Genomic DNA, 9,974 nt, shown 5'->3' on the forward strand with positions numbered 1-9,974 from the left:
TGCTTCAGCCCGATAGCTGGGTTTCGCCTTTGTTCTAGGGCGATAGAAATTAGTTCTGAACTTCCCACTGAAGTGTGCTTGCTTTCATTTCTCAGGCAAACGTCCAAAGAAAGGAATGGCAACTGCTAAACAGCGCCTTGGGAAGATCTTGAAGCTGAACCGCAACGGCCACGCGCGCTTCTTTGTTTAACGTAGCTGCTACTTCTACTACTGCTGTCTTTCCTACGTAGACCAGTATTGAGGTCAACAGAGCCTGGAGCTGCTGTTATTCCTCTGCTTGAAGCAGACTTGCATGTACCATATAAAACACTGCCTGATGAACAAAAAATGATAAAGAAAAAGAAAAAAAAAACAAAACAAAAACAAACCCAACCCAATGCTGCATTTTCACTGTGCCACACCTGCTCAGCAATAACCATACGGGAACGGGGAAACCTTCAGAGAGACACAAGGACTGTGAGAAATAGTGTCTCATCAGGGCTTTGAATATCATTTGTTGCTGGTAGTTTCTGACCTAATTAATGAGGGGAAGATGATGATGAAGGTGGTTTATCAATAATTTATTTCTGATAGATTTTGACAACTTTGAAATTCATTTTAAAAAAACCTATTTATTTGGAAGACTCTTTTTTTGTGGGGGGTTATTAACTTAGATTTAAGAATGTGAAATTGTTTTGATGATGTATGTTTTTGGTGCAGTGGAGAGCCACATTAATTGTGATTAGTCTGGACTCCTAAATTTGATATTCAGGTTATAGTCTTAAATAGGGATGAGATGTGTTATTAATTATTTTTTAAATTAAGGTATATGGAATCTTATTTTTTTTTTCTTGCTTTTTGTAAGCTTTTGGCTGGGCTTCTCTTGACTTGCAAGTTGCATATTCTCTGCCAGCTTGATTATTTTTGACCTGTCCTCTATAATACAGATTTATTTATTTGATCGACTAGAAGAGACTCCTAAAGACAGAAGAATCTTCTTCTGTCAGTCCAGTAGCTAACTTGTTTAAAACTGCACCCATTTCCTCCAAATTGGAGTGCATACTTTTCTTCCTGGTGATCGATCTGCGATGATTTTCTTCTCTAAAAAGGCTCCCTGAAATTGTAGTTCTACAGGTTATTTAAGAGTTGGTACAAGGGAGGGAAACCTAATAAATCTTTTTGGAGGTACGAGGGCATCAGTTAGGAGAAATGTTTCTTCAGAACGATTACGCCGAAATAGCGTTGCAGTCTTAAGATTTGGCATATTACTTAATGTAGCATGGAAGAAGCATTAAAATATTATTATTGTGCTTTAAACACATTTGCTGAAGAGTCAGGAGGGCAGGAGAATGGGTGTTGCTTTGAAAGCCAGATGAGACAGCCAATTAAAAGTCTTAACTGGTGCATATATAAGCATTAGGTAGATTACTGGTATCAGAATAACCATTTGTGTCGGGCTTCATACAGAGCTGACAGCAAATGCTGATTCTGAATTACTGTAAATAATTTTGATTTAAAATTTGTATTTTTCTGTAATATAAAATGAAATATTTAACTTTTGGGGGACGGGGATGAAGGCGGAAGGGGGAATACTTTTACTTGATTCTGGAAAAAGGGCATTTTGCAGGGTCCAGCCAAAATGTAAACATTACTGTGCTAGTGACAGCGATATTGTTGGTTGTCTGGGGTATTTTTTTGGTTGTTAAAGAGTTAAAATAGTCAGGCATAGCTATCTGAGTTATTGAATTGGTTTAACTTTCCATACTAGTTTTTCCTTCCTCCATATTCTATACTGGAATTGTTTTCTCTTTTAGTTTAAAAACAAGTTCAGTTAGACTTTCCAGAATATTTGAGCAGAGTTCTTTTTGTCTACACTCAGTTATGGATTCCTTAGCAAATTTATGAAAGGAGTTCTGTTGTTAGATGTTTTGGATTATCGCAGGGTCAAAACTACTTAGCACTATGTTATCCTGTTTTCAAATTGAGAAACATCAAAACATAATGCAAATGCAAATAAGTCGGGTAACGTTCATGGCTTTACTTCCTCTGGAGCTTAAAAATTATAACTTAGTGGTTTTTTTTGAAGCCCTGCTTTATATTGACATGATTTTATAGTTTTGTGTATGTGCATATGGGTGAATTTTTTAAACCTTTTTTGTTTGCTAAATGTGGTTTCACAAAGGCATGTGCTCAGTTTTTGGTTTGTTTTTCTTTTTAATTTAAAGCAAGATAGCAACTTTGTTTAGACTATTGGAAAGGGAGGTAACAAAGGATTTCTAAAGAGCAGAAGATAAGCTAAGAGGTACTCTACAGGTGCTGAAAGTGACTATAAATACTTGCTGTTCTCAGGTGCTATGTTTTCCAGATGGAAATAGTTAAAAGAGAATATTTTGACTGTCTCCTAATATGTTCTCACCAAAGTAAGTTAAAGAAATAAACTATGTTGTCAATATTAGTTAAAATTGTATACCCATATAAGTACTCCGTGCTGAAGCTTGAGCAAATGGATTAATGCCTGCCAGGCTTCAGAAACTGTTTTAGCTTTAGCATATTTAACCAAACTCTTTGCTTCTTGCTGGCTGTATATATAATTGTTAAGAATAGAAAGTTCAGGCAGCAGTCAGATTCAGAGCAGAATATAGAATGAGCTTTGTCTCCTTAAAAGTAGATTTTTGAGGACACTTACCTGAAATAGAAGTATGCCGGGATAGAATCTGGAGTAAGGAATTTTTAAATATGGAGTATGCTTCCCTTGTACATGTGATTGGCTTATACAAAGTCTCTTTCCTGACCATCCATGTTATTTATCTGTATCTTACTATTGGAACACAGATGTGGCTGGACCCATATATATTATTTCTTCTTGGTTTTATTCTTTCTTTACTCTCTACCTTTTTTTTTTTTCCAAAGTGGCTCTCCACTGTCATGAATTTATGTAGTAGTCTCTTCACAGGCTGTCAACAGGCAGAGGTTCATTCCCATTTTCTTCAGATATCCATGCTTCCAGCAGAAGTTAATTCTGATGTTTCACCTCAGAACAAGTAATTTAAAAGAAATTGCCATGATAAACAGTATTAAAAAATAGGGGAAAAAAAAGAAAAAGAAAAAAGGGGGATAAAAAAGTCTCCTGGTAGCTCATGAAGAGGATGTGGTAACCTCACTTGCTTTGTGTACTTGTGTGTAGGGATATTTTTATTGTGTTCTAGAAGAAAACACTGCTGCACCAATCTTTCTGTAGATAGACTGAACCTTGTGTTGTAGTGAAGAGAAAAACCCCTATTTTTTCCTTGCTGTCTCACTTGGGGTGGAAGAGGGAGGGAGTAGGGAACACTGACTTGGACAACAAAGAGAATTAAGCCTGGTAACTTTTCAAGGATAATCTTTTTTAAAAAGTCAGAGAACTTGGATTTGGCATAAATTTGTTTTTGTAGACAGAACAATAGGAATGAAATATTGTAGAGGTTTTCCCACTTCTCTGAGTTCTCACGTTCCTGCAATTGAGAAAGAAAGAAAGAAAAAAAGAAACAAACTATGAAAATGGAAAGACCACCTAGAAACTATATCAAAGACTCTTCCAGCAACTTTCCCTTTTCTTCTCCTACTATACTTGCTAATAAACTCTGGCTACAAGGTAGCCTTTGTTGACCTCTGAGGTAGATTACCTATGCAACCTATAATACTCTACATGAATCCATTCTTAAAGACAATTTTGAAAGGGTTAGATGTTGAGAGTTAAAATTGTTGCTTTCTGATCACATGGGAGATTTGGGGGGTTTTAGTTTTTTTGGTGATTGAAGTGTTTGTGTTACTTTTAGGAGCAATATAAGAGAGCACAGTGTCATGATCACATTTTTAGAAGCTTCAGCTTTCCCTAGGCTTTGCTGTATGGCATAAGCTACTTTCATTCACAAGGCCACGAAGTTGCAAACGTTGCAGATTTTTGCAGGGTTCTGGAGTCAGAGCTGATGTGAATCGTGCTAATCCCTTTTTGGTAATTGTGGAGACTAAGCAGAACTGAAGCTAAAACGACTTGTTACGATAAGGCTAGAGCCTAGTGCCCCATTTAGGCTCCACATGCTCACTTATTCCTTCACACCCCCACCATGACCCCCAAATCTAATGTCTTTCCAGAATTTCATTCACATAATACTTCCAGACCATTAAAAGCTGTTTGTAGCTCTGGGTTTGAGTGAACCCAGAGCTACTCTTTCACAGAAGAACTATAAATGGAACCAAGGGCCTTACTATTTGTGGTTAAACAAGATTAAAAGCTGCAACATCCATTTTTCCAATAAAAACAAAAACCCCACCAACGGCAACCACCCTATTAACCGTCTTTGTGGGAGCATATGATGGATAAATTGTGCAGTGGATGGGAAACATGAGTAGCACTGATATGGAAATGCATGTTCTTCATAGGCTGCATTTCTGTTTGGGAAAAAAAAAAAAAAGACTTTTTCTACTTTTAATATAAATTAAGCCATAAGAGTTTCATGCTGTGGGAAGGGAACGAAAGGGATCACTTTAAGAGATTATATTGCTATGTATTGTCACTTCTGCTGGGAAATGTCTATTGCTGCCAATGCTTTGGTGAAACTTTTTTTTTAAGAAAAAACATGGAATTTGAAAAAAAAAAAGAAAGGGGGCTAATTCTTGGCTATATTTACTAGTTTTGTAGTAATGTTTTGCTGGCCCGTTTGTCCTTTCCTCTCCTTTTTCTACTCTCATAGTCTAATTTCTGTCTTTCCTTCTAATGTCTCTGAAGATATTAGCTTGTCTGCTCAGTAGAGGTCGGTGTATGTGTGTCTTCCTTTTTACAGAAACGCACTACTGTGTTAAGTATTTGGCTGGGAAATGGGATGCTGCAGCTTTAAGAGCATTTTTTTTTTCAATTCATAACAGTATTTCCCATCCTCTTTTGCCTGCAGGCAGGGAAAGTGTATGTACAGTATTTATTTTGTTTTGATTTTACTTTAAATTTGTAAGTTTCTATAAGTAGTTCACATTGATTATTCTAGGGGAGGACAAGTGGCTTTGTTTAAATATGTATTTGATATTCATAGTTTCCACTTTCTGTACTTCAAAATACTGAAATTAAAAAATGGTATTGCTTATGTTTTGATTTTAGCACTCTAAAGCGTTTAATTTCTTCAAACTTCTGCTCATTTACTTCAGTGTAAATACAGAAAACTGTACAGAATATCTTGAGGAGAAAATGCTTTTCTAGATCCAATCTCTGTGCCCTTGACTTGTCGTGTTTTAAAGAAGAAATTTTCTGGATAAATGAGAGAGGCAATATTCTCGTACTGGGTTTTCCTATTATTTTTTCCAAGTGCAAATCTCACTCGAATCTCATTTCAATCCAAGTGTATTGTATGGCAACTAAATGCATTTTGTGATATGTGTATGTTCTTTCTGAATCCTAGTATAAAAGGGAGGTGGAAGTGTTCTGTGATCCATTATGAGCAGATCCGGAACTGTAAGCAGAGTGTCAAATGGTATTTTCATGTTCTTGCTCTTGCATTTTATTCGAGTTTGTCTCATGCTACTGCTGACTGACTCATCTATTGATTTTATATAGTTTTTTTCGTTTAAGTGTGTATAGTTTCTGGAAGAAGAGATTTCTCTTTCACCCTTCCATGTGCTTTGTCATAGTTGCGTTTATCCTGGATCGCTTATCTGCTGGTTTCTCCTACCACATGCATCTTCTGGTTTACAGTTGTCAGTGTTGCCCATTTTGATCCCATATGACAGTACAGTACATCTGGGTACCCTGTGTGAGGGTAATGGAAGCATTAGTGTGTTGCACTCTGACACGTTGTCAGCTTCATGTCATGCATTTTCTTCTACAAATAGTGCTCTGTGCTGCTTCAGTGCTGTGATTGGGATTCCAGTGATGGTTGTGTAATGAGAACCTTAGATAAACTATGCAGCAATGGCATTGGAAGAACCAGGTGACAAAAGCTGTTTGATTTGCAGCTGCTCAAGTTTACTTTCTTAGCCTGGTTTTTGGTTCACAGCAAATTTATGGTTTATTTGTAATGACTAGACTGCTTATGGACCAGGACTTCAATACGCCAGGTGTTTTACAGACAAAGAACAAGAATGCTGACCTTATGAAACTATGTTCTGCTTAAGATTGAAATAATTAAAACCCCCAGCAAACTAGTATGTTCTGTGCCCCAAATTTTAAAACGTGGTAGTGTTGTAGATTTTGGGGGCAGAAACTTCTGTACTGTTTCAAAACCAAATTTCATTGAATGGAGTAAGAAGTCATTTGGAAAAATCGTGGATGAATGATGAAGGAGATGAAGATGAAATATTTGTATGTCCAGAAGTCGCTTCCTGCTGTATTTTGACGTGCCATTACATCTTTTCAATTAATGTGTTTAAACTGATTTTAAATTTGGTTAGCCAAAGATTTGCCAAAGATCCAAATGAGCCGTTTGCCTATCAGAGCAACCACGTATTTTGGAAGTCTTGACCGCTGTGATTGAAGAACATTACAACCTACACATTTCCATCAGACTGACTCCTCTGGAATTGGCGCACTGAACTCACTGCTCATAGTAATGTTTTGATCTTTTAGGTGATAGACTTAAGACAGCACCTCAGTGGGCCACAAATACAAGTTTCATAACCACATAAAAACCTGTTTAAGCACTTTTACTATTTGTCCTTTTGTATTCCTGTGTGACCTGATTTAGGTGGACCCGCTTCTGCAGGGGAGTTGGACTGGATGATCTCTAAAGGTCCCTTCCAACCCCCACCATTCTCTGATTCTGTGATTTGCCAGCTACACTGCAGAGCTTTTCTCTGTGTTTGTTGGATAATATGTAGGATAATACACTGGAAAATATGTGAAATATCTCAAAGTGCTGCTTTAAATGCTACTGGATAGCCTGCAACACCTGCAGTTGTCTTGCCATTAAAAGTCAGAGGTTCTGGTTTTCCACTTTTCTGTTTGGGGAGGATGGGGAAGTGCTTACCTGGATTGTTCTTTGCTAATGGACAGGACTACCAAATATGGCAAAAGATTGGGTCTCTAAAGTCAGGGAATGGGCAACATACTTGATATCCAAAGAGTGAGGTCTGTTGGTTTTGGTTTTCTTTTTTATTCTTTTAATCACCAGTATTTGACTATGTTTGAGAGAGAGTACCCCCTTGTGAAGTGCCTACAAACTTGGGTTTGTGTACATTTAGTGAAGTTAACTCTTTCTCTAGAGGGTTTGTCATGACCTGCTTAAGTTTTGAAGCTGTTGTGGCTGTGGCGGCTCATTAGTTAACACATTCAACCAAACCTTTTCTTGTTTTGTTTTGTTTAAATATAACTTTGGGTTGCTGATGGAAACCTGAGTAGTAAAATGAATATGGTGATGTCAGTCATGCTAAGTGTTGGTTTCTATAGAAACTTTTTAATTTTTTCTTTGCATAGAGGTATTTCTCCTGGGAGTCCTTGAAATTACACTTTTACTGCTGGTAAGTAATGTCAACTGTCTCAAGCCAAAAGTTAATGAGGACTGAATCTGTAAAAACAGAATGTTATTGTTACTTGTTCTGATACAACCAGGAATTTCAAATACCTTTGTTCCTACAGAGGTCAGTGACTGAAGTCTTTACCTAGAGAAGAAATAGCTGGTGATGAAGACAGTGAATAAAGTCTGTCATTGCCAGAGCTCATAGTATTCCACCTAACAGCTGGCTAATAGGACAGTTTGCTTTGTCTAGACTAAGGTCTGATTTCTCTGAAGCCGATTATATTCAGTCTTTAAAATAAGCACTGCAAATTTTTGAAGAATTGTGTTTGGCTTAATAGATCTATTTATCTGTACTGCTCCTGCTGTATTTGCTTTGGTCTTGGAAAAAATAATCTACTTTGGAACATATAAGTCAACTAAAAGAACAGTATACAAAGAGTCTGCTTGTTTGTGATGCTTTGCCCCAGAAGTTATTTCTCATGAGAATTGTTTTATTTGCTGCAATGAGTGTGAGTAAAGTTCTCACCCATACTTGGAGAACAGGATATTTAACTGGAAGAAATATTTACCCATAAATCATGCATCTTGGTGGTAAGTCATAAAGACATAAGTTGGCTTTTTGTTCCCCTAAAATTAAAAGCCAACAAAACTCTAGAAACTGCTTCTCTGATCTCCTGAAATAGAATGTGGGCTGTGGAAACGTGGTTTAACTAGGCAGCTTTTTCAGTCTAGTATTGATTTGAAAGAGATCCTAAATCGTGTGCTTCATTCTTAAGTTGTTGATTCCTAGTTGCAGAGGTCTGAGCCAGTAAGGGTTTTCCTGTGCTCAACTAGCACTCAGTAGAAATTGAATTCTGTCATGTGACGATTGGTACTGAACAGAGCTGTTCCCATGTGGTTAAAGTGCTACACCTCAAGAGCCAGTTAACCTCTGTGTTCCCACCGACTTAGACCTATTGAAGGAGAGCATTCAAAGAGTGTATTTACCAGGCCAGCTGTCTTAAAAGCGGTGTCAGAACTGCATGGCTCAGATAGAGGATGGCAGTGAGAGGAACCCTTTTACTTTTAAGTCCATCCATATTCAGCCCAGGTCCACTGGGAGGGGGGAGAAGAAAAGTCTGTGAGCTGTGCAGCTCACTGCTGCAAAATGAGTTGATCATGTTCCAAAAGCTGCAGAACAGCTGTGTCCATCATAAAACTAAGCACCACAAGTGATGCTGAATTGCCACAGTCTTAGGAGGGAGGCCAAGCATTAAATGGGACATGGCATCTGAATGATCTCTCTCTCCAGGCTTTTGCAGCAGCTCTGAGAAGAGGTAATTGTGAGATGCTTTGGGAAAATGCAAAAACATTGTCTAACATACCTCTTCTGTGGCTATGTGAACTTATTTCACGCGCCGCTTCTCTTGATCCATTTTCTTCAATATTAAGAGGATTTCAGTTAAAGAAGGAATTCAGTTTGTATGGAAGGCAGAAAAAGATTTCATGTTATACATTCCACAGTTACCCTGTGAGTGAGGTTTTTAAGGGAAAGTGATATGTATTAGACCAACTGACATATTTGGAGAGTGGGAAATAAATGTCAAATTTAGTGCTTGTGCTTCAGATGTGAGACGTTTCCTCTCATTCAAACTTTGCCTGACTTAGGTACTCGCAATACAGGGCCACTGCTAGGAACTGGTAGCTTATAGGCTGTTGTCAGTGTTGCCATTCTTTTGAAGTGCATTTTAGATAGCAACTCTATAATAATTACAGGGAGAAATTATGTCATTTGGATGGTCTGAAGGCATAATATATCTAGGGTCTAGGAGATGTAGGAATAAGGCAGAGTTCCCTGAGGTTACTGCGTTCAGTACATTAGAAGACACACAACTACTTCAAAAAGAGGCCCATTCAGAAGATTACAAAACTGAGAAAGTCAGAAATGCTTTAGCAGGCCTCAGGATCTGTGTATGTGTTGTTTATTGTACTCAAAACTGCCTTCAGCCTTGGCAGGTACAATACCAACTGTGTGTGTGTGTATATACACACAGAGAAATAGTTGTATTTATTTATGCTGTGCCATGCTTTCTGTTGCCTCTTATTTAAAAGAAATTTAAAGAATACAGAATGTCAGCTACCAAACTCTAGTAATAGTGTTTTTACCATAACCAAGATTAAAAGAGTATCTTCACTTATCCTTTCATTACACGTTTGATTTGACAACAACATGGCACAGTCAGTACTGTTACAGTACTTCATTTAAATTCTTTTCCACTTGGTTGGGATGTTCAGAGATCTCTAAATTTTTTCTGCACTGATACTTACTCTCACTATATCTTACAGTTGATGTCTTGAAGAAAAAACTGAGTATCATTCTGGTGTGCGTCACTGAAAAGGACTCTAAAAGACTGGGAACACCACTAAAAGACATCTCTGGTCTGTTGAATGTTTGGAGCCTAAACTTCCAGTTAGTTGAAGCACTTGAAGTGCAGGTATAACTTGAGATCTTAAAGATGCTATGTTGACTAATCAGAT

General features: G+C 37.6%; 1 protein-coding gene across 2 annotated transcripts in view; it reads left to right on the forward strand.

Annotated features, from left to right (window-relative positions):
* Positions 1-5,101, forward strand: part of KDM7A (lysine demethylase 7A) — a 70,494-nt gene extending 65,393 nt beyond the window's left edge. For both annotated transcript variants that reach the window (XM_062011048.1, XM_062011057.1), the window contains exon 20: positions 96-5,101. In XM_062011048.1, the coding sequence (XP_061867032.1) occupies positions 96-190 (95 nt within the window). In that variant the 3' untranslated portion in view covers positions 191-5,101. The remainder of the gene's footprint in view (positions 1-95) is intronic.
* Positions 5,102-9,974: the final 4,873 nt, after the last annotated feature.

Source organism: Colius striatus, chromosome 1, assembly GCF_028858725.1.
Source record: "Colius striatus isolate bColStr4 chromosome 1, bColStr4.1.hap1, whole genome shotgun sequence".
NCBI classification, from domain to species: Eukaryota; Metazoa; Chordata; class Aves; order Coliiformes; family Coliidae; genus Colius; species Colius striatus.